The 25,470-nt window shown below is 39.8% G+C and overlaps 1 protein-coding gene across 1 annotated transcript; it reads right to left on the bottom strand.

Annotated features, from left to right (window-relative positions):
- Nucleotides 1–2,964: 2,964 nt before the first annotated feature.
- whamm (WASP homolog associated with actin, golgi membranes and microtubules) lies at nucleotides 2,965–25,416 on the bottom strand. Its single transcript, XM_072465089.1, has 11 exons — nucleotides 24,751–25,416; nucleotides 22,103–22,276; nucleotides 20,610–20,760; nucleotides 19,293–19,462; nucleotides 14,856–15,066; nucleotides 14,212–14,393; nucleotides 12,908–12,994; nucleotides 11,986–12,081; nucleotides 9,374–9,794; nucleotides 5,826–5,968; nucleotides 2,965–4,248 (listed from the first exon to the last, which is right to left on the bottom strand). Exons 1-11 carry the CDS (start codon nucleotides 25,330–25,332, stop codon nucleotides 4,108–4,110), a joined length of 2,358 nt encoding a protein of 785 aa, XP_072321190.1. The 5' UTR covers nucleotides 25,333–25,416; the 3' UTR covers nucleotides 2,965–4,107.
- Nucleotides 25,417–25,470: the final 54 nt, after the last annotated feature.

Here is a 25,470-nt window from a genome sequence, read left to right as displayed (position 1 = left end):
TTGACCCTCAGAGAAAACCCTTCGTCTTTGTAAAGCTGGTATTCTTGCACATTACGAGGCGTTTTTAGATGCAGAGATGCAGCATTTCTGATGGTAAAACAGCATTTACTTCTGCAGCTTTGGTCTCTCTCTTCTGTCCGGTAGAGCCCAGGTATTTCTCACCGGGGGCGCGTGGGCGGACTTGATCTGAACCGTCGTCCACCCGCGTGAGATCCCCGTTTCCATGACAACAGGGAGCCTCGTGCAGCTTGTCGTGGCCCGCAGTCTGTGTGTGGGAGAGAACTAAACATCACAAAGATCTGCACCAAAAAAAAAAAACGAGTTCCTGTGAGGTAATTCTTCGATCGACGATAGGATTGAAATGGGTTTAAAGGTGCACTATGTAACTTTTCTGATGGAGGAATGCACTTCTCGTCTTCATGGATCTGCTATTATTTGCGTGGAATGTTCGACGCTCAGAAATGAATAAGGCATTACAGACAATCTTTGACACTACGATCGAATCAGACTTTAGATCCATGTATTTGGGTCTCAGAACCCCTGCCATGGACATTGGGAATGGATACCTCTGGAGGATACTTTTAGAGGCATCAAAAGGCCATCGGCGGAAAAAGGCCATCACAAAAAAATGGATGACACAAACTGCACCAACAATAAAGGACTGGACCGAAATCATAATGGACTTACGGAAAATGGAAAAAATCACACATGGACTGAACTTGGAAATGGACAAATTCGACATAAACTGGACGAAATAGATTAGCTACATTATGGATCAGGTGTGCTCTAACCTTGTATTTTATTTTCATTTGGATGCATTATTCTAAAAACGGTAATCTCAAACAATACACATTTTGTATTTTCTCTTATTTTTATTTTTATTTATTTATTTTCTTCTTCTTCTTTCTCTTCTTTTTTCCCCCTCTCTCTTGACAATGTCACTGGACTGTATCTTTATTTACACACAAGTTTTGATTGGTCTGTGTTTATTCTTTCAATAAAAAAATAATAATAAAAAAAAAAGAAATGTTCGACCCTGCAGCATTAAACGTGTGGATAATGAGAGGGCAATGGCACGAGGTCAGCTCTGTGGAGAGGCGAGCCCGCTCAGAGTAACGCCGCAGATTTATACTTGGATACGGGGCGGGTTCAGTATGTATTTTGTCTAAAGTATTATATAACAATCGATGCTAAAACTACACTATCTAATGCACATACACTCTCCAAACACACAACCCAGTCACTCAGCTCTGACGTTATAGACTGTTGTCCTTGTCTCTATTTGTCTAATGTCTGTCTTTTCTTAGTACCCGAGTTATGAATTAGTCAAGGCAAAAAAAAGTTGGTAACTACTGCTGCATAGTTGGTGTTCAGACTATTGTAGATTTGTTCAGTGGATTTATTCTGCCTCGTTAGTGTGGACGATTAAAAACTTTAATCGAAAAAACAAGACAAAACAAAAAACACCACATGAAAGTATAATTTTCTATCATTTATTCAGCAAAAAACACCATTTGAAACTTACTACGAGCTTCCATCCATTTTGAGTCCTTTCTAGTCATTAAATTATTTCAGTATAAAACATGATTGTCTTAATTTAGACCTTAATTAGAGTTAAGTGGCTGTTTTAAAGGTTTTTGCCATCATGGACAGTTAATTGTGATGCACGAGAAATAATAATAAAGCTGATTAAAAGTACATTTTATATATTCTTTTGTAAACTTACTTTACACGTTACACTGGGGTTTCACCTCTTGTATTAAGTTATATGTCTAAAAGTTGGACTAAACGTTTGAGATTAAAATAAAAACGTGTCTGCAAATTAAGTTTCAAATCGTGATCAATCAAATAAATGAATATATTGTGCATGTTCATGTTACTGGAATCCCAAATATTGTTCAAAATACAACAAAATGTGAGTTAAAATGTAAGTTCTCATGTTGGAATTAATGTACAAACTGTTTTAAGTTTACAGTAAATTAAATAAGGACAATATCATCATCACAGCCACAGGACATCATCGTAAATTACCTTGATATTTCAGAAAAGGGTTTTTTAATTGGTTTTATTCAGAGTTTGAGCAACAGAACGGAGAGAAAAAGAGCCACATTGAAATGGCTTGAAAAGCGTGTTACCAACAGCGACATATTCCAGGTGATATTTATAACGTCCGGGGTAATCACTGCCTCCTGGAAACTGCAGCGTCTCGAAGGCGTTTGTGAATCCCAAATGTGGTTTTGTCAACAGAAACGTCCAAAAGAAGAAGCCACAAAAGTTGATTCCAGCAATATTCATCCAAAACACAAAAATATGCTTCATGACAATAGTATTCATCTCATCTCTGGCACTTATTTCCATTTACAACTCATTTCTGAAACTTTACCCGTCGTTAAATGTCATCAAAACATTGAATTTTAGTTTTTAATTGCATTTTTTGGACTGAAAATGAGCTCTGATTGGACGTCAGCTACTGCATTCAGTCTTTTCAGTTTGATTTCTTTTTGTGCGTCGCCCAAAACGACCTCGCCTCGCAGGGCTTCATAAAATCAAACAATGAAACAGTCTTTGCTGGTTTGCTTGGTCTTTCAATTTTTTGGATGGGGAAAATGAATGGGAAATTGACTCAAAATCTATAAAAAGGTGTGAAAATGAATCTGAAACATGCACATAATGTAAAAAACTAATCTTCCAGTGACAGTTGTGACTCCGGACCAAGCTTCTGGCTCAATAATAAGTATTTCTTATCCATCTTTCACAATTCCCTTTAAACTCTGGGTTAAAACGTTCACAATACAAGTCATAACCTTTCTCAGTGCTGGATTCAGTGCTCTTCATCTCACTTTCAATAATCAAACAACAAAAGCAGTGCATTCGACAAACCAAAGCTAAAATGAGGAGTTCATTTGCAAAATCGGATATGGCCGTTTTGAAAATGTGTCACAAAATGCTTTTCTTCTTCTGATACAATCTTCTACACTTACTTTTAATAACTTAAGTTGTAAGGACTTGCTCTAGAACAGATGGAACCTTATATTTATTGCACTAAAACAGATTTGGCTTTTGAAAACACTGTTGGACAAAGAGCACTGTAAAGCTTTTCCCTAATTAGACTCATCTGTTTTTGCAAATGAACTCTAAGAAACACACTAACATAATCGGATGCATTTCAGCTCTAATATAACAGATTTAGCAAAGAAAAATGACACAATGTAGACAACGTAATTCGTAGTTATTCAATGATGTGAAATAAAAGTGAAAGGGATCATTGTAAATTCTTAAGGTAATGGGATAGTTCAGTATTTTGTAAGGCATAGATTATTCATGTTCAAGTCTTTTTCTGACGCATGAATAAATACAGCAGTGACAAAACAAAGGCACTAACACAAAGATTTTACACACGTTTCTGGCTCTCGGAAACTGGGTTTGATAAAAATGATTTAAATAATGACTGAACATGTAAATGTGTTTTTTAAAGGGGACATATTATGTAAAAGTACTTTTTAAGTGATAATTCAACCTTTAATAAACACATTTACACCCAGTTTTAACATGTATTTTGACAGTATTGTTCTGCATTTGAGGCTTCAGTGCTCAGAATATGTCAGTTTTCACCTACCCCCTATCACCGCCCGCTTCTCCGTACTCACTTGTGATTATATATATATATATACACATCGGTATACAGTATATGTTTTTAAAACAGACTGCAGGGCTAGAAATTGTCAAATGAAATTTCACTGCAAAGATCTCTATTCTACCATTTCGAACAGGAAGTGAACGGACTTGTTACTATTATTAAGCCCTTTGAGATTAATATTTAGGTTTATAGCAAACGAAATTTTAAATTAGGACCTAAACTCATAATATTAAATACCAAAAAAATTCAAGAGTTCAATAACTAAACTAAACTAATCACAAAAAAGAAAAAGCGTCCAGGTAACAACATTTAACCATCACTTTCCTGGGCCTGGACGACTGAGAATTACACAGACACACTTTTAATACTGAACTATCCCTAAACAGTTTCCCTAGAATTATGACATTTTTTGCACTAGTTTTGTGACGTGGTCATGGCACTGTTGGTTCTCGTTGGGAGCCGGCCCGTCTTCAGCTGTCCCAGTCTCCGCTCTGGGCCTCCTCCTCGTCCGAATCGGATGAAACCTTCTTCATTCTCAACATGGCGGCCTTTATGCTCCTCTCCAGGTCATTGTCCGCACTGCCCTGGCCCTCGGAGCGACTGGAAACCATCTGAAACCACCCAACATAACAAGAGAAATGTCTAAACCATGATTTGTTTGAAAGACGTGGATGGATAATTGCAATGTTTGGTAATGCAGAGCGATGAGGGTCGGTTGCATCAGAATTTGTGAATAGAAATACTGAATGCCCTGGAATCGTGTTTAAAGTCATTCAGCTCAGAGTGAATGAAATTAAATAGTTTATATCAAAGTATTCGCTGTGCTTGATGCTCACAAACGCATGCCAGTCCCATGCGTTTGTGCTTTAGCCGTTAGCATTAGCTAAGATAGCTTAGATAACTGGTGTGTAAAACTGTCCTCTGAACGACTTTAAATTGAGATTTCTGACGTGTGCTTCTGTGAACAATGTTACTGGTGAGGAGACTGGATAAATGACATGAATATTATAACATGAACATTTTATATACGTACTTTACAACAAGGTTTGGCTTCACCATTTGTTTTGTGAAGGAGTAACTTTGGTTTAGCATCGGCCAAATGAGACGAAGATGAATGTATGTGAGTCCAAAGAGATAATATTTAGTTTTAAATTGTTAATTGCTATGGCAACAGTCATGTAAATCCTTTATGTTTTGACCTTTTAAAGTACAAGTTCAGTTGTGGTTTATAACAGGAAAAGAGCTAGTTTAGACCTGGTGTGGTCCTGGTTTAATCCTGGTTTAGACCTGGTTCAGACCTGGTTTAATCCTGGTTTAGACCTGGTTCAGACCTGGTTTAGTCCTGGTTTAGTCCTGGTTTAGACCTGGTTTAGACCTGGTTCAGACCTGGTTTAGTCCTGGTTTAGACCTGGTTCAGACCTGGTTTAGACCTGGTTCAGACCTGGTTTAGACCTGGTTTAGTCCTGGTTTAGTCCTGGTTTAGACCTGGTTTAGACCTGGTTCAGACCTGGTTTAGTCCTGGTTTAGACCTGGTTCAGACCTGGTTTAGACCTGGTTCAGACCTGGTTTAGACCTGGTTTAGACCTGGTTAAGACCTGGTTCAGACCTGGTTCAGACCTGGTTCAGTCCTGGTTTAGACCTGGTTTAGACCTGGTTCAGACCTGGTTTAGACCTGGTTCAGGCCTGGTTCAGTCCTGGTTTAGACCTGGTTTAGACCTGGTTTAGACCTGGTTTAGACCTGGTTTAGACCTGGTTCAGACCTGGTTCAGACCTGGTTTAGACCTGGTTTAGACCTGGTTAAGACCTGGTTTAGTCCTGGTTTAGTCCTGGTTTAGACCTGGTTTAGACCTGGTTTAGACCTGGTTTAGACCTGGTTTAGACCTGGTTCAGACCTGGTTCAGACCTGGTTTAGACCTGGTTTAGACCTGGTTAAGACCTGGTTTAGTCCTGGTTTAGTCCTGGTTTAGACCTGGTTTAGTCCTGGTTTCTTGTTTCGTCTTTGGATTTACAGTAAAAATAGTAGAACAATATTGAGACAATGAAATTTCCCCATGTGAGACAATAAAGGAATATCTTATCTTATCTTATAATGTTGTCAGAAGAGATAAAGATTAGTCAAAAAGGCTTTATTATTACAGCTTTTATAAACAACAGTATATGTTAAGTTCAACGGTGCAGTGATACACACCTTCTTCAGAGTCACCCCTTGTCGAATAGCTGACATCAGGTTGGTCCTCAGGTCACCCGCAGGGGGCGCTGTCCTGGGAGCAGGGGCTTTTCTGAGCTGGATCTGCCCTCGCTGCAGTGATGCCAAAACCTCATCCATGGTGCCTAAACACACAAAGATCGTCCTGATACAGCAATATGGGGCAATACTACAGATAAATGAACAATAGTAAAGAGCAAAACATGATTTAGCACACTTTAGGCACTGTACCTGATTTTTACTGTCAGACCTCGTTCATTTGACTGGAATAGTGTAAATAACAGTTTTATGTCATCCAAAATGTATTCCTTTCTTTCCCAGTGCATTCTGTGTTCCTAATTATTCATCACAAAGAGTTTATACGTTTTGCTGTCATGCTACTACTACTACTGCTACTGCTACTGCTACTGCTACTGCTACTGCTACTACTGCTACTGCTACTGCTACTGCTGCTGCTGCTGCTGCTGCTGCTGCTGCTGCTGCTGCTGCTGCTGCTGCTGCTGCTGCTGCTGCTGCTGCTACCACATTAACTGTGCCGTTTATGTTCTCTAACAATAAACGGTTTAATAATAGTTGCAGCCTGCACACAGCGGTCTCAATTTGACCCTGAGAGTTGCAAAACCATTTTTACTCAGCTACATGGACATTAATCAGCTATCAGTAAGCTATCAGCTTACTTCTCCCACTAGACCACAATGTAACAGAGCCAAATCAAGATGTTACAAAAAACAATACAACTCTAATGGTCTGTCTGTCAAATAAAAGATTTTTGTTTTTTTCATGCCAACGTTGCCCACGACTTGGCTGCGGTTTTGTCATTTATTCACACGTTCCAATGGGTTTTAATGGGAATAAAACAAATGAAAATATTCTTAATCATTCTGGCAGCCGTCACGAACAGACTGTGAAGAGTTGTGTGTTCAGACATTCGAGATGTTACGTAAATGCTTAATAGACCTAATGATTAAGTTGAAATGGAAACAAAAAGCCTATTTGTGCATCTCTGTTGTGGTTGGTTTGTCCTTTTTTGGCGTTGATTAAATAATTGTGGAACGCAATTAAAAGTGCTATAAATTAAATGTTTTACATGGATTTGAAGGGGCGCTGAGTAATATTTCTGGCAATATTTATTCAACGCATAAATAAGCCTCTTAATAACTATGCTCAAATTCATGCAAATTTGTTGAAGTCATGCCTCCACCTGGGAGCGGTGCTGCAGGCTCATCACACACATATCAAGTGAGGTTTGAACCTGTGACCTCTTGATTCACGGGCAGATGCTGTACCACCACACCAGGCTCTACAAACTCCTGGCACAGGAGGAGGCATGAGTTCAGAAGGCCACATGTCATTATCATACAGTAAGTGACCTGGAGTTCTGGTGTTCAAAAGTGGAATTAATGGAGTTCAGAGTTGACATTGTTTTTACATAGTGCACATTTAAGGACTCATTTAGAAGTAAAACGTGATATTGTTTTTAATTTTCCATGGTAGGCTTTTATTTCTACATGTTTTTGAGATATTTGAGAAAGTTTAAAATATTATTTCAATGGTTCATGGGTTTTTAAGTGAAGAAAGATGATTCATTTCAATGGAACCAATCTCATTTACCTAAATGACTCTGAATAGCCCAAAGTCCTTAAAAAGCTTGTCTTGACTATTTAAAGAAGAACTAAGTAAAATGTTTACCTTATTGAACGTGTTTTTAAGTCCCTGTAATGGTTAAATATCAGTGGTGGGCCGTCAGGGCCAGCAAGGCCTTCTCTGCTGGCCTAAACATCATCAGAAAAATGTATTTTAAAAAAATATATAGGAGGAAGGTCCTATGGGCGGGTCTTTGCAGAACCTAAGAACTAGGAAACTGAATTTGATAGACGGATTAATTTGCGCACTACTAAGCTGTTTTTTCAACCCACAATGGCGGAAGGAGGAAAAGATATCGATTTGGTCGAGGATATAATTATGGTGGATGGATTTCCGCAGACGCCACCCCACTGCCCCCTCACCAGTGAACATCCAGGGACGGGACATTGAGAGAGTGGACTCATACAAGTACCTGGGTGTTCATCTGAACCACAAACTGGACTGGACTCATAACACGGACGCACTGTACAGGAAGAGCCAGAGTCGGCTCTACCTCCTGAGGAGACTCAGGTCTTTTGGAGTGACAGGGCCACTCCTGAAGACCTTCTACGACTCTGTGGTGGCATCAGCCCTCCTGTATGGTGTGGCCTGCTGGAGCAGCAGCATCACAGAGAGGGAGAGGAAGAAGCTGGACAGAGTCATCAAGAAGTCCAGCTCCGTCCTGGGCTGTGCTCTGGACTCGGTGCAGGAGGTGGGGGACAGGAGGGTCCTGGCTAGATTCACATCTATGCTGGACCATGAGTGTCGCCCCCTGCAGGACACTCTCTCCGCTCTGGAGAGCAGCTTCAGTGAGAGACTGATCCACCCTCGATGTGTGAGGGAAAGGTTCCGTAGGTCTTTCCTTCCTGCTGCTGTCAGACTTTATAACAAAAACTGTTAGTACTGAACACTCGCAATACTGACCTAACCTAATACTGATGTGCAATTCTGTCATATGTGCAATTGCTGTTGGAATTCATGTGCAATTCATGTGCAACCTATGTGCTGTCGTGACACATATTCATGTGCAATTACTGTCGTGATCACATGCAATGGTATTTATGTATTTATTTATTTATTTGTCTATGGGAGTTTTTATTTATTTATAGGAGATCTTCTACTGAAAGTGTTTTTCAGACTTCCTATAAGTGATCTGTTCTTCTGTATCTACCTCTGTATCTACCTGCGTTGCACTAATGAAATTTCCCCATGTGGGACAATAAAGGAATATCTTATCTTATCTTATCTTAATTATAACGCCTTTCTCAAGACGCCGACGCTGCAAAGGCTGTCACAGGCGGATTTGTTCGCCACGGAGCGCTATCAATGGCTCACAGGCTCCGAGAAGCACTGCAAACTGTACGGCTGGAAATGCCTATTAGCAAGTGATCAATTTAGTCAACAAGACTCCAAAGTACGGCTTGGCACTTACAAGCAATGGTGCTTTGGAAAACATTTGGGGACGAGTGGATCTACAGCTAAACGAACATGCGCGCAGTGCAACAGAGCTGCACAATGAAAAGGTAGAAGGAAGAAAAATAGGGAAATATTGAACTTAGTTGGTGGATTAATTCAGGTGGGACTGTGTAGGACCTCACTGAAGGCCCAGGTCCCAGGCCCACGCCGCCACTGTTAAATATATATTTTGGGGGCATTTGAAGTGTGCGTCGCCTCCTGCTGTCTGAAACCCAGCCTTGCAACAAGAAAACCCTCCTGAGAAACCCTGGCTCTTTTTTATATTTGGCAATGTGTAGTGTTTTTGTATGTGATTATACTGTTTTATTATTATAAAAAAATAAAAACAAGAAAGAAATGGTGTCTGTTCTGACAATATATTTCCACAAGTGACCTGCAGTGGGAGCTCTATCTCCAGAGTTACTTAGACAATGATAAAGATTGCTCCTTACCTATATTCTGTTTCAGTGTGTTTTTGGCTGGAAACGGTGGTTCTCGCATCTCACTCAGTGGTTGGGGTTCATCCTCTCTTGGGGCAGTTTTTAGGACACCACTAGGGGGCAGTGGAGGAGGAGGTGGTGGAGGTGGTGGTGGTGGAGGGGGCGGGGGAGGAGGAGGGCAGGCTGGGGGTGCCATGCGCGGTCCAGTGAAGATCTGAACAGGGATATCTTTGGGTTTTTGTGGCTCCTTCTTGGTCTTGGTGGTCTTTCTGAATTTGGGGGTGGGACGGGCTGGAGGGACGGCGTCTAAGGTTGGATCCAGGCTGAGGATGGAAAGGGGCTGAGGGTCCTGAGGAGAAGAAGCAGAGGAGGAGGAGGAGGAGGAGAAGGTCTTGGACTGGGACGACTTCAAAATGTACTGCCCCGGTCGCTTCTGGAACGAGAAAGAAATGTAGATGACTTTAGCGTGGCCAGATGACAAGAACAACATGAATATCGCATCATTTTGGAATTTATTTATGTCATTTGTGGACGATGCATCAGGAATTTCAGGTTGCATCAGGTTCATGTTTCACACAGAATGTGAACGGATCATAAAATGAACCACAAAAGTGCAGAAATATCACTTTGTACCGTGCTCTGGAGATGACACGTTTATGCCTCTTGTTGAGGTCATTTTTTATCTGTTTTAATTATATGCTCAATATTCTAATTCTGCATACCTCCAAAATAACAATTGTGATAAATTGTGATATTATCTGACCATCTTTCAATATATTTCCCACTTCTAATTGCTGTTACTATGAATGATTTGTCCCTGCAAAGCTTCTGTAGTTTATGGATAAGATGAAATGTGGAGTTTGTAAATTTTTTTTTAAAAGGCCAACATTTCAATAGTGTTCATTTCAAAGATGCACTATGTAACTTATGTAATTGTCTTCATGGAATTGCTTAGCCTGGGATGTTCCAACATATTTACAGTACAGTGTGTTGCATTTATTCAGTCACAGATGTTTTGTTGTTGTTGTTGTTGTTGTTGTTGCCTTACATTTTAAGGCAACAACAAAAAAAACATCTGGCGTAAAACATCTTGAAACATCTTGGATCTGACTGTGAGTGGGGTCACCTCTCCAGTAACAAAGACAAGTTACACAGTAGAGCTCATGCCATTTTATATTTGATTTTATATGTTTTTTATGATTATAGTCTTTATTGGACAGGGCAGTGCCGCGAAATGGAGGTGAGAGCAGAGAGTACATTCAGCAAAGCCGGAAATCCGAGACTAGCATGTGTGCTGTTGCTTAGACCATTAAGCCACCTGGCAGCACGCAACTTTAGGTGTAAATGTCGGGTCTAATCCATGTTTTGTAGCTAATGATGCTTTTAGTAGTAGATCAAAAAAAAAATGAAAAAAAAAAATGATTGTGCCATTGAGGCTATTAAAGGGAAATTTAGAATCAAAATCAGAAAAAGGTTTATTGCCAGTGAATAAGAACAAGATTCACAAACTAGAAACTTTCTTCAGTGATAAGGTGCAACATGAACATTCTGCACTTTTATCATTTATCATACTTAAAGATACAATTATACTTTATGCAAATGTCAGGATAATACAGCATTCTTCTTCTCACAAAGTACAAACAGAAACACATCAAATTCCCACACACGACATGAGCATGATTTTAATTGTTCTTACACAAGTCGTCGTGTTTGTGGTGGGTTTAAGTGCGATGGTTTAAAGTAAATCATAAAAAACAATACCGCTGGCACAAGATGAAAAAAAAACAGCTTTCATTTCCAAAAAGCTTTTTCTAAATCTCAGTGCATTTCCATGATAACCGCGCCGCTGCTGCATCAATGAACAAGCACAAATTTACACACAACTGAAACAGGGACACTCTGATCAAGCTGAAAATCTGCTCTGAGTGTTGCATAAACTCCTGTGAACACATTTCTGTCAATATTTGAGCAGTAAATGGCTTATATATACTTTTTTTTAACACATAATCAACCAAATAAAGGCTGAAACATGGTGACTGAAGGCTCCTAGATAAAGAATATTTACAAATGCTGTGTGTTATTGATGAAACTCAGAAACCGTTTATTCTTTTATGTGTTTTAGACTCTGTAAAGTCCAGATAATGATTATGTGACGATAATCAAAATAATAGGGCTGTAATCCTTTAGTCATTTGGTTAGTCAATTACTATTTTCAGATTTCAACAGCAGAAAGGAGAAAATGTGGTGCGAGTTAAAGCTGAAGGTTTTGGAGTGAATCATGAGTTTAATCTAACTTGTATCAATAATGTATAAGTACACAGTTTACTTTTCTGTATGAAGAATGTTTGTCATTTGAGATGCAGTTTGTGTCAGATACATGGAGCAGATAGTCACTTTTAGTTGACTAATCAGTGATTTATTTGGATTATATATGTCTATCAGTGCTTAAACAAAAGAACAAAAAAACAGACCAAACCAGACTGTCTAGAATTTTTTTTTTTGTTAGGGATTAATCCACAAACCGTATTAAAACTATTATGGCCTTAAAGTGCAGCGTGTTTCATGTGGAAAGCCCCAGTAATGAAAGTCATATTTTAACAGATAAACTGGAAGTGCGACTTTACCTCTCTGAAGGAACGCAACCGGCTGAGCGTCTTCTCCCTCTCCTGATCCACCCACTCCTTCCTCTGCTGCTCCTCCTCCTTCCTCCTCTCTCGCTTCTGCACACACACACGCACACACGCACACGCGCAGACACACAGACACACAGACACACACACACACAGAGAGACACACACAAAAACTGGGATCAGCTGAGAATCTTACCATCAAACCACTACATGAAGATGTATAGTGGCAGTAAGAAGTTAGAGATGCAACAACACTAAGTATTACTCAAGTACATCTTGTTCCGACACTACTGAGAAGCAGTTACAGATGCCAAAACCATCTTGTTGATTTATAGCTTTAGCAGTGATAAAAATAGTAGTAATCGTATAAGTAGTATAAGCAGTCGCAGTAGTAGTAGTAATAGCAGAAGTAATATTAGCAGATATTAGAATTCGTAGTAGTAGTAGTAGTTATAGTAGTGGTAATAGCAGTAGGAACAGTAGTAGTAACAGTAATTGTAACAGCAGTAGTGATAGTAGTAGTAATAGCAGCAGTAATAGTAGTAGTATTAGTAGTAGTAGTAGTAGTAGCAGTATTTGTAGAAGCAGATGTAACAGTAATAGTAGTAGTAATAGTAGTAGTAGTAATAGTAGTAGTAATAGTAGCAGTATTTGTAGAAGCAGATGTAGCAGTAATAGTAGTAGTAATAGTAGTGATAGTAGTAGTAATAGCAGCAGTAATAGTAGTAGTATTCGTAGTAGTAGTAGCAGTATTTGTAGAAGCAGATGTAACAGTAATAGTAGTAGTAATAGTAGTAGTAGTAATAGTAGTAGTAGTAATAGTAGTAGTAATAGTAGTAGTAATAGTAGCAGTATTTGTAGAAGCAGATGTAGCAGTAATAGTAGTAGTAATAGTAGTAGTACATAAGGCTCATACCAGATGGACGTGATGGTGCTGGGTGAAGACTTTGTTGCTTTGTTCAGCCGCTGACTGTTTGTGCTCATGAGCTTCCACACACTGGTCCTGAACACAGACATCATGACACGCAGAGGCATTAGCACCTTTTACAGTTACAGGCTTCACTTGACAGTTTACCTGAAGATGTGGTCTTTGGTCTAAGTTATAGACATTTATATTAAAAGGATAACACTTTATAATAAGGACACTTTAAGAAGAACACTCAACCTTAAAGTATGAACAAAGACTTCATTCATAATGAACAAATGAAGCACATGTATTATTACTAGATGGATCTTCTCCGTTCATTTGAATCAGTAAAGAGTTTGAATCAGCCAAGAGGAAAATCAGCAGACGCCAACTTGGACCGCCTGAAATTAAATCACTGAACTCTAAAAATACATCTGTGCAGTGGAGAAAGTAAAAAACATTAGCAAGAGGAAGAAGAGAAAAGGTCTTTCTGATTTGATTATCTCAGATGAAATTAAGACGTGAGCCATGATACCTGCTTACCATTTTGTGGCTTGTTTACAATTCACTTGTCTTAAAAGTTTTTCCAGATTAGCTGAACGTAAAGAAGAGAGAGGAGTTTTTTCAAGTTCAGTTCTGGTTTGATAATGAACTTTGGCCCTGTTCTAGTGCAGTTCTGGTTAAGTCATGGCTAGTCCAGGTTTAGTACCACATTTGGTCCCATTTTAGTCCTAATTTTGACGTGATGTGTCTAAATGAAACGCAAACATGAGCAGCAGTTCCAAGTATTGTAGAGAAAGTGATGGATATCGAGTCGTTTGAGGAGTTGAAAGAGAAGGTTTCCCGTTTATCGATGTAGAGCACTTCGCATCAAGAGTAAAAACTGTGTATTTCCAGCGCTTAATGCATCCGACACCAGACAAACCCAGAGCATTACACGAAGAGAGGTTCAAACGCAGTGCAGAGGCGCAGAGAGGGGAAAGAAATGGACATAAAGCAACCAATAAACCAGAAGTAATTACCTGTCCACTCTAGCTTTAGCCACGTCTCAAAAAGTGCCACAAACTCGAAATTACTAAACGTCTTTTTATGAACCGCAGGCTGACTTTTGTGTTTAAAAAGTATGATTTAGGCAAGATTTTTATTCTATTTTCACACTTTAATCTTTAGTCTTTAATCCAAACTGTGTCAACTCCAAAACGCACCGACAGAGAGATACGCCTGGTAAATTGGGGACTTTAAAATACACTTTATTATATTTGTATGTTATTGATGAATACTTCAGCTAAAACAAAAACCCAGAGCATCCGAACCTTCTTATTCCTGAGGTAGGCTCGTCGTGCACAAATGTTGCCCCTCTTGGTCTCCAGAGTTTGCAGGCGTTTCCTGAGCTGTCGGAGGGCTGGGGTCTCGCTCTGGATCCCAGTCTGAACCAGGCTCTGCAGCTCCTCCAGGTCCTCGCACACGTCGTAATACACCACCTCCTCCTTCAGCTCTGAACAGAACAGAACCGCTCAAGTCAAGCTTTCTGTGTGTAGATTTGTTTGCTTTTGACAGCTAAATCCTCCACAGAAAGTGTAAAAATATATTGTATAATCTTGCCATTTTTTGATTTGATGCAGTTTATAATCTTGAATGACATAAATTACATGTTTATCCCAGTATTATAGTGCTCTATTTCAATGTTGAATGAAAATGTACATCCTTTATACATGGAATCTTCTATTTATTGTTGGGCACTCCCTCTAGTGGTGGTGAAATTAAAGTAAACTTGTTGAGTAGTCATTGATCTTATCGTTTTGCTATCGATCTGAGAGCGAAAAGTGAAGCAGAAATGTTCACTAATGTATGTGGTCTAAAAAGTCTATTTGGACATCTCTCTATTTAATCTACATTTTACGCAAAAAAGACAGACTTAAGTAGAATAGGAGACGTCATTTAGCGGCCGTAGTGTCACCTTTGATCTGCCTCCTGACAGTGTCGATCTGGGCCATCAGCAGCTGCTCCTCGTTCTTCAGGATCTGAAACTTTGCGTCGTACAGTTCCAGTTGTGTCTCGTAAAACCTCAGCTCAAGTCGGTCCACGGAGTCTTCAGAGTCCTCGGAGTCTTCAGAGTCTGGACCGGGACCTGAGCCGGGACTGTGGGCCGGGGAGGACAGGGCCTCCATCTGAAGGGGATCAGGTTTATTATCATTAGTAGTGGGAAAAGTCTAGAGTTTTTCTTCTTATGTCCATTTTGTGCTTCTTCTTGGCCAAGTTGTTATTGGGGAAGTGAATGTTTTCTCAACTGACCTACCATGTAAATAATTAATATAAAAGGTTTTAAATAATCAGGATAAGACTAAATCATGCGTCTTCTTATTAACAATAATTTCTACTTTATTTTCTTGGTTTAATGATATTATTGACGTCCATAATCTTCCTACAAAAACATTCTTAAGGATATAATTTACATCTCTCTTTAAAACCTAAAATGACCCTGCGTGCCCCGGTTTGGGAAACAAACAGTGCAGGGAAAAATCTACACATGAAACACAATTTAATTTCAATTCATTCAATTTAATTTGTATTAGATTTAAAAAGATGTACCTTTATTTAATATGTTTACAGATATGGCCAATATTTTACAGAACAAATATTGGGTTTCTACTTTCGGTATCTACTTTTTCCATTGCTGGACAAAATGTTTAGTTTTAATATGGAGAATAAAAGAGACTATTTTAATGTTTACTATTTTAATATACAGCTACTATTTTAATGTACTAGTTGCTGTTTAGTGTATTATTATAGTGTATGATTCATGTGCTATTTTTACTAAAATTTCATTGCTAACTTCATACAAACAGGTGCGTGAATAACATTTTCAAAGCCTTTTCCTGGACTGGAGCATTCAGTTCAGAGATAATCCGATGCCCCAAAGGCCGAGCAGGAAATCTCCTCTCAAGGTCACAATGAAATGGACAAATAAAAACAAAACAACCCAAGAGCCGCTGCCCACAGGCCTCACCGGACAGCGCAAAGTCAAGGTCAGCAAGACCACAGAAATATAGAAAAGGGTTAGTTCAGGAAAATCATCGCAGGGAATCAAAGTTGCAACACAGATAAATAGAGAGATATTTAGTGCTATTAAAATGTGTCTACAAGCCCACAATATAAAACATAACAAGCCAAGAAATAATTAAATGAGCTAAAATAATCCTGCTTCTGAAAGTAGTTTGATTACAGCACTGAGCCATTAAAAAAAATGAATTGATTAATTTAGAAAGCAAAAGGGTTTGATTTTTTTTTTTTTAAACTAAATTTGACCCAGAAACAGTCAACTTGATGCAACTTAAAGACAAAATAAAAATAAATATGTAATATAAAGTTGCAACACAAGAGGGATTAAGAGACTTTTGCAACTATTCAAATGCCAACTCACCCACAATACGTTAAAAGTGTTAATTTAATCATGGCATAGAAAGACGAATTACAGTTAAACCTGCCAAAAATAATGGAGGAAATACATTATCCACCATCTTTATCTGAGTATCAAAGTTTGTTTGAAATACTTTCATTTTGACTTGTATTTCCAGTGTTAACACTGACCTGTGAATGCTCCTGCTTCTCTGATAAGTTTCCATTGTAAATTCCTATCTCCTCGTCAAAATGACAAAATATAGAACATTATTTACAAACTACTGCATCATGAACCATTCCATGTAACCATTTCACAATATGATGCAACTATTTCACTCTCCACAAATACAGTTGCTCTCAGCACATTCTTTGCTCGTTGTACAACATAAGCCTCTGAAATAAATGCCTAAAACACCTTAAATGATTTTGAGCATAAATAAACCCTACTGTTGTAAAAAATGCATCACAGTATTTCCTAACGCCAAGTCAAAGTGCACATTAGTCACACAAGCTGCTGAAAACATTGTGGTTGCCAGGTATCAAACACAATGATCATAAATTAGAGCTGAATTGGAGAGACAAAAAATAAAATAAAAAAACAAAGGACTGGACCAACATTGATTTGAAAATGGACAAATCTGACAGAATGTGGACTAAATGGGATTGATTTACATGAACCTGAATTTATTATTAAATTTTTTTAGTCAACTGTCCTTGCTCTGGGCTTGTTTCATTCCATTGTGCTAGTTTTTTATTACTTTTATACACATTTATAACCATATTAAGTTACAAATATGCTGCCTGAAAGCTTATAGATAGAGAATAAGTATAAAGAATGTGTATAAGTATAAATCATTTTATTCAGAGTCTCTTTAGTCCAGGTAACGACTGTTAAAATTGTTATTTTTTGTAGCCGATAAAGTCACAAAACACGATTGTTCCGATTCATTGTTGCAGCACTTTTGGCAGTTAATAAATGCACAACACAAACCAAACTGACATGAACACAGCTGCACATGGTCATAATGTTTGGCCTGATCTGTGTTAAAACTAAATATCTGTATTTTATCTCCAGAGACAGGAGCTGGACTGACCAGAGTTTGCTGATCTTATTACAAACACATCTGGCACGCGCTGATTTGCCTGAATTCTTAATCGTGACTTTATGGAGCTTAGCGGGATGAATAATTTAGCTCCCAACAGTATCCAGGTGAAGAGACACTGATCTGCTTAAAAAGATGCACAACGCGCCCTTCTCTTCTGCAGCAAAACGCCAAAATAACACTGGAACAAAGTGAGTTTGAATATGTATTCGTTCTGTATGGCCCATAGTTTGCCTCAGGTGAATACTGCTTTTGTTTCCTTGGGCAAGACACTTAACCCGCCTCGCCCCCCGTGTCAGTGTACAACAGGTGTGTGAATGTGTGTGTGAGTGTGTGACTGGTTCCTTGATGTAAAGCACGTTGCCTTGTAGGTAGAAAAGTACTGTATAAATTTGAAAGAGAAGTAATTTAAACAGGGGATTTATACATATATCAAAAAGAAAATAAGAGTGAGACTGGAATACCAAGCAGTCCCTGTTTTATGCTTTTGATAGGGGCAAGTTCGTAAAGTTTAATTATCTACAACAAAATATATAAAAGGCAACAAAATACATAAAACAACCAAAATACATAAATGGCTAAATGAAAAATGAGTGCCTCTTACAGGTCGGATGACTAATTGAACTAAAATGCAGTTAAGATAAATATATTTTGAATTTAGTAAAAAAATATATAAAATGTTATCACAGAATAGCACATCTTTTAGGTTTATAATTTCACTTCCTGTTTGTAATTGATGACATCACACTAGGGAAATTACCCAGCAAACACTGGACAAAAACATCTAATGTAACAATTATTTTAATTTGACAAATAACAAATATATAAGAGCGACTTTGTTTTGTTGAATTAATGTTTAGAGGGTGAAAAAAAGTTGTTTATTTGTGTAATATCTGCATATTGGTCATATCCCTGGTGTAATTTCACTTCCTGTCATTTTCTACAGATTTCTCAAAATTTTCTCCACAGATGCCTAATTGTTTGTTTCAAAGCTATAATTTATATATATAACAGGTATAAATACACCAAATAAAGTCAAAATTTGAAAGTCATATGTACTTTAAGTCCAATTCATTAAGACTGACCACAAACGAAACAAGCACCAAATAAAAGCAGATTCAGAATGGGTGATATTGACAAAAATGCGCATAATTATGTTTGAGATATAAAGAGGATTTTTACGGCAATCCACCAGAATGTACTAAAAAAGTGTCAGTAAATGTCGTGGTTGAGGTCCAAGTACTGCATAAAAGAGTGAAAGAGCTGTCAAATTAAACACAAAAGTGCCGACATATCTCTAAAGTAAACTGCAAGTTCAGCAGAATATAGTTCAAATCTTTGTCTTTTGTCATTCAGTCAAGCTAGTCCTGGTTTGGTCCCAATTTAGGCCTAATTTAGGTTTGGTCCTGATTTAGCTCCAGGTTTAGGACCTCATGTTTGGAGGGAATTCTGTTGGCAAAATGTGTCACGTTTTTTCATAACACCATGTGCCCATTATTCACAAGGAAAAGCGGACTGTTGGAGAAACTGTGGCACAAGGAGGCAAACCACCATCACGTGTTTTGGGGCTGTCCTGTCACTCAAAGATACTGGACTGAAATTAACAAGGCACCGCAGACTCTTTTTGACACTGCCATCCCATTACATTTTAGAACTTGGGCCTCAGAACTCCTGCCATGGACACAATACGCGTAAAGAAAGAAATAGAAATGAAATAGATGACACAAACATCACTAATGATTAAGGACTGGACTGACAGTGACAAATTTGATAAACGTTGGACTTAAATGAAGGAGTTTTTATGCCGTGATTTTATTTTGATCTGTTATGTCATATTATTTGTGATTTTGTTTGTTTGTATATTTGTTTAAGTGCTCATCTCTCTCACAAACCTTCTCCCTGATGCTGTCCTTCTTGCGGTTGAGGCACATCTCCATCGCCCTCATGTGCTGCAGAGTCTCTTTGGCCAAAAGGAAGCGCAGTTTCTCCAGGCGAGGGGCGACACAGGCCCAGGCCGCCGCCCCGAAACGAGACTTGTCCTCCTCCATCTGCTTCACCATCCCTGCAGAGAGGCGCAGAACAGATTACACTTACACAATACTGTTTTCTGTAATATGCCACATGGATCAATGAAAGAAGAACCTAACATGCAAGTAAAGGTCAATCCAACATCTATTTGTAATCCTCATGCAAAGGAAATATGATACGTTCACTTTCTGCACTACATGTACATTGTGTGTACATAGTAAGCCTATTTTTATGTTTTATCTTATAGTATTTTGATCCTATAGCAGATTGTTTGTTTTTCTTTTAGACTTATATAGGTTGTTTCATCTTTGTCTTTTCTGATTCTGATAAATAAATGAAAAAGAGCGATATAAATGCACTTTTTCTTGATTAATTAAATGATTCTTGAAATGTTTCATATCTTTATGTTTTTTTCTTTCTAAAAATTCCTATAAATAAAGTTACTATTTTTGTCAATATCGTCCACAAGATCGCACACAAAAGTCCAAAATACTTGCTAAAACAGGTAGTGGTCCATGTATGTCATGTTTTTTTACAAACAGTAAATAAGTTAATAGTGTAAAAGTGATCCAGAGAGAATAGATTTAACTAAGCTCATTTGCATTATGCAAGACTTTACAAAACCCTCGTTCTCAAAATGCAAAAGATTAGGCATTCCTGGTGTGGAATCCACTAGACTCACTGTTGAATCCGAGTGAAACACACCATGATTTTATCTGAAAGTTACTTTACTTGTTGTTGGATGATTACAAAAGTATCACAAAACACATCCCTGTATCAATAAAGGATAGAAGTCTGTGCCGTACTGACATTTTACAGTACAATACAGCCCTATTGACCCGATTACATTATTTGAATTTGTTTCTTGCACCCCTCCTTCACATAATGACTTCACTTTACATTTTTGTGGTTGTGGTTTGTGTCTGATTACATTAACTTAAATTTGATATTCGGTCCAAACTCTTGTGAAATATACTCCCCAAATACTTCATTACACTTCAGTCAAATACTTCATTACACTTCAGTCAAATACTTCATTACACTTCAGTAATGAGTTGGGTAACTCGTTTTACTGCATAATTGTCCAAAAAAAGGGGGGGAAACGAGCAGAGCAATAGAGTCGAGTGTGTTTTCCTCAAGACTTCAGACACAAAACAAACAAACTAGTCATACACACGTACCCGCTAACGCTTTGGAAGTCTGAGCGAAGTAGTTGACAGTGATGTCTTGTATTGAAGCCACGGCGTTGTCGGCTTTAGCTCTCCACTCCTCCGCCTCTTTCTGCAGCTCTGCGATCCTTTTGGGGCCCAACTCTTCAAACTCCAACGATTTCTGTAATGAAACAATTAGCAAAGAAGCAATTATTTAGGTACTAGAAGCGGCGAAACAGCTCGATATCCCTGTCTGCGTATGTTTGTCTGTTGTGTATGCGACGTTCTAATCCTGTAGTTTACACATTCTGAAATGTGGTTATTCTGGTTAAGCAGTTAATTGTTCAGTGTTCAATGGACGTGCTTAAATGTTAAATGTTAAATATAATGGAAATCGTTTAGCTGTAGGTAGTAATTTAACATTTTATTTATTTCTGGTGAAATACAAGGATAGCATCAGTAAAGCCTGTGTGTCATCCATGTTATCTAGGACTGTTGTGGTGAACTATTCAAAGTTAGTTATGTGCAAATAACTGTGGCTTTCAAAAGCTCTCGTACTAAACAAAGAAAAGACTGGTTTATGATTCTCTGCGGCGTGATTTTAACTGTATATATCCAAATAAGTCTGTCACAACATTATTATAGCGAGTAATTGCTCAATTATGAGAGCAGCTGAACTATATTTTTGGGGCCACAAAATGTATTGTGTGCATTTTTAGAGGGGAAAAATGTCTTATGTTTATCTATGACTCATTATAGATGCTAACAGTGTTTCATTACAATAGTCATTTATTGAAGCTCTTGTTTTATTTGGCGATATATTTCATTTAGATAAGCAGTCATAGTGTTATTCAAACTGGCATGAAGTAGATTCAATATGTAACCAATCTATAATAAGCACTAACAAAGAAAATTAGGTTTAGTTAGAATAAAGGACAAAACTATATTAGGACAAACACTTAACTTTCTGTTTTACTTCAGAAGTGAGATGTATTTTTTTCCATATTTGTATTGAGAATAAAATACATACTGTTCCATTAGTGCAAGTCTAACGTACAGAAGTACATTATTACTTCATGAGTACTTCATTACAGTTAGTTAGGTGCTGTTTGATGCTGCCAATTTGCTCAAAGTTACGTAAGTGACATTTTAAAACCTGAACATTTGTGGATTGGCTTGATTTTGATTTTGTATTTTTTAAATGTGAACTGGACTCATTTAAGTTTAGGTGTCACTAAAACATGATACAATTAATGAAAAGAGCAGGTGTAAATAATGTCTGTGTCACAGTGTATGACTCTGATTTGGCCTTAGTGTTTTTTGTGCCTTTTCTGGTTAAAACTTTTGCACCAACGAGCAATAACATTAAATACTGTAGCTGTGTGTTGAGTTTGAAAGCATTATTGATACAGACTTAAAAATAAAGAGCGCAGTTTGTTTTTCTTGCACTATTGAGCTGCAGCGACCGAGCGATTTCCCTCCTGAACCTATGAAGTTCGTCTGAGTCTCAGTAACGCTTTTACCAGAATCTCCATCTTGCAGAGGCAGGCCAGCTCCCTCATGTCTCTGAACGGCTGCAGCAGGAACTGGAAGAAGGTTGTTGCCACGGTGACCAGGTCATGGTAGGCGTCGTCCTCCTGCTGGTAAACGTCGAGCAGCGCCACCATTCGGTCTGCGGTGCTGTGACGCTGGAGCGACTGCGGGGGGGAAACGGAAACGAGATCATTTAGGGTTTGTGGGATATTTAGAGCCCAGGATGTTACTAAAGACATTAAACTTTGAATAAAATAGGGCAAAGTAAAGTCTGTGGATGTCTAAAGTAGGAAATGTTTATTTACTATCAGTACAGACCCAGAGGTGACTCTAAATTGGCCCTAGTGAATGAATGTGAGAGTGAACTGTCTGTATGTCTCTGTGTTGGCCCTGCGACGAGTTGGCCACTGTCCAGGGTGTACCCCGCCTAAGGCCCGAAGTCACTGGGATAGGCTGCAGTCACCCGCGACCCCGAAAAGGGAACAAGCGGTAGAAAATGGATGGATGGACAGACCCAGAAACATGAGTGATATTTAATATATAAACTTATCAAGCAAAACTTAAACAAAGCTACTTAAGCTCAGTAGCTTTTCTTTTCTTTGCTTTTGGGTTATTGTGTTAATGGCATGAAGTTGTTTCAATATTATTTATGTTATCATTTATTGTGATATTCTCTGTAAAAAATAAATTGTGATTCATTATTTAATAAGCCTACATAGAGAGCTTTTGACTATTCTAGCCGCTTATGTCACATAAGCTTAATTCACAATGGTTGATTTTTATAAAGCTAGTGACTTAGAGCAAAGGAAATCTATTACACAAAGTGAAGGAGGGAGAAACAAGCACTTCTCTGTTGTTTTGGTCATGTTTCCATTGTAGGACGTTTGGTAAGGTACAATTTTATAACCGATTATTACCAATTTTGTTAAAATTTTCAGCTTGATAAGACGCAACAAGCAGCATCACTAACTCATTGAACATCAATCATAAAGTGGCTTGTGCCTCGCACCTAAAATCTGTGATGAGGAAGGAGTGAGGCCGGAGTGAGACTGTAGTGAGGCAGGAGTGAGGCAGGAGTGAGACAGGAATGAGGCAGGAGTGAGGCAGGAGTGAGGCCGGAGTGAGGTAGGAGTGAGGCAGGAGTGAGCAGGAGTGAGGCAGGAGTGAGACTGTAGTGAGGCAGGAGTGAGGCAGGAGTGAGGCCGGAGTGAGGCTGTAGTGAGGCCGGAGTGAGGCTGTAGTGAGTTAGGAGTGAGGCCGGAGTGAGGCCGGAGTGAGGCCGGAGTGAGGCCGGAGTGAGGCCGGAGTGAGGTAGGAGTGAGGTAGGAGTGAGGCAGGATTGAGGCAGGAGTGAGGCCGGAGTGAGACTGTAGTGAGGCAGGAGTGAGGCCGGAGTGAGGTAGGAGTGAGGCAGGAGTGAGGCAGGAGTGAGACTGTAGTGAGGCAGGAGTGAGGCCCCGGAGTGAGGCTGTAGTGAGTTAGGAGTGAGGCTGTAGTGAGGTAGGAGTGAGGTAGGAGTGAGGCAGGAGTGAGGCCGGAGTGAGGCCGGAGTGAGGCCGGAGTGAGGCCGGAGTGAGGTAGGAGTGAGGCAGGAGTGAGGCCGGAGTGAGGCCGGAGTGAGACTGTAGTGAGGCAGGAGTGAGGCAGGAGTGAGGCCGGAGTGAGGCCGGAGTGAGGCCGTAGTGAGGCAGGAGTGAGGCAGGAGTGAGGCCGGAGTGAGGCCGGAGTGAGGCCGGAGTGAGGCCGGAGTGAGGCCGGAGTGAGACTGTAGTGAGGCAGGAGTGAGGCTGTAGTGAGGCCGGAGTGAGGCTGTAGTGAGGCCGGAGTGAGGCTGTAGTGAGGCCGGAGTGAGGCTGTAGTGAGTTAGGAGTGAGGCTGTAGTGAGGTAGGAGTGAGGCAGGAGTGATGCAGGAGTGAGGTAGGAGTGAGGCAGGAGTGAGGCACATTGCACAGACCATTTTATGGATTACCTGCTGCTCATTGTTGTCACTTTGCCTCTGATGAAAATGCGTTTGAAGCTTCCTCTGGTCTGTGCAATATATTTACTGTGCAATGTCTCTGTCAGGTAAGCACCCGATATAATAATTATAATCATAATGATTCTTGGTAAGAGCTTCTGACATCCACACCATATATTATTGACAGACGTTGATTAATTCTCACTGGATTAATAGTTGTACTGAGGAAATTATTGCAGAATACATACTGTCTCACCCGCCTCTGTCTCACCCGCCTCTGTCTCACCCGCCTCTGTCTCACCCGCCTCTGTCTCACCCGCCTCTGTCTCACCCGCCTCTGTCTCACCCGCCTCTGTCTCACCCGCCCCTGTCTCACCCGCCCCTGTCTCACCCGCCTGTCTCACCCACTTCTGTCTCACCCGCCCTTGTCTCACCCGTCCCTGTCTCACCCGTCCCTGTCTCACCTGTCCCTGTCTCACCTGTCCCTGTTTCACCTGTCCCTGTTTCACCTTTACCTGTTTCGCCTGTCCCTGTCTCACCCGCCTCTGTCTCACCTGTCCCCCATCACACCTGTCCCGGTCTCCCCTGTCCCTGTCGCTCCCTCCCGCCCCTGTCTCACGTGCCCCTGTCTCACCTGTCCCTGTCTGTCCCGCCCTTGTCTCACCCGTCCCCTGTCTCACCTGTCGCAGGTCACTTTTGGCTCGGGACATCTCCTCTTGCATGCTCTTCTTCTTAAACTCCTGCAGATTTTCAAAGTAATCGTCCACATCTTGTTCGTTTTGTGAGAAGAGTGTGTCCAGGACTATTTTCCGTCCACACACATCGATGGCGGTGCTCAAATACTTCTCCAGTTTCCTACAAGGAGCATCAAAGTCTCTCTCCTCATTGTCCTCGTCTCCTGGACTCGCCCTGCGGTTCAGGAAGAGCAAATCCCAAATATTACCTTCTTCAAACTCAGACAGATCGGGGAAAGAGTTGCCCAAAACGTCTGCCACGCACGTAAACTGTTGGTGTATGTTTTTTAAGTCGTTTACAGAGAAAAGCCCAGCCCAGCTCAGCGGACAGTCCTCTGACACTTCGGTTTTGCGTCTCTGTCTCTGTAAAGTCCGATTGTGACAAGTGACAGCGAACTTGCCCTCGATCACGCTCCACTGCACGATAAAACCGAGCTTAAATGTCTCGGTTTCCTCAAATATGTTGCTTTTCACCGCCACCCATCCCTCCAAGCTGTCCAGGCGCTCACATTCAACGTTATTCATCATAAAAACATCTGATTTGTCACCGCGGAGGAGAAAGCGCTGCTCTGTTTACAATGTCCGCCATTTGCATGACGTATGGCGCGTTCATGGACGACGTTGCAGTGGGAAATAACACCACCTCAATGACATTGACACAGATTT

The sequence above is a fragment of the Eucyclogobius newberryi genome, unplaced genomic scaffold (assembly GCF_026437365.1).
Source record: "Eucyclogobius newberryi isolate DKJ021-1_F unplaced genomic scaffold, fEucNew1.0.hap1 SCAF_5, whole genome shotgun sequence".
NCBI lineage: Eukaryota > Metazoa > Chordata > Actinopteri > Gobiiformes > Gobiidae > Eucyclogobius > Eucyclogobius newberryi.
Note: the sequence above shows the minus strand (reverse complement) of the source record. Positions and strands in the feature narration are given on the sequence as shown.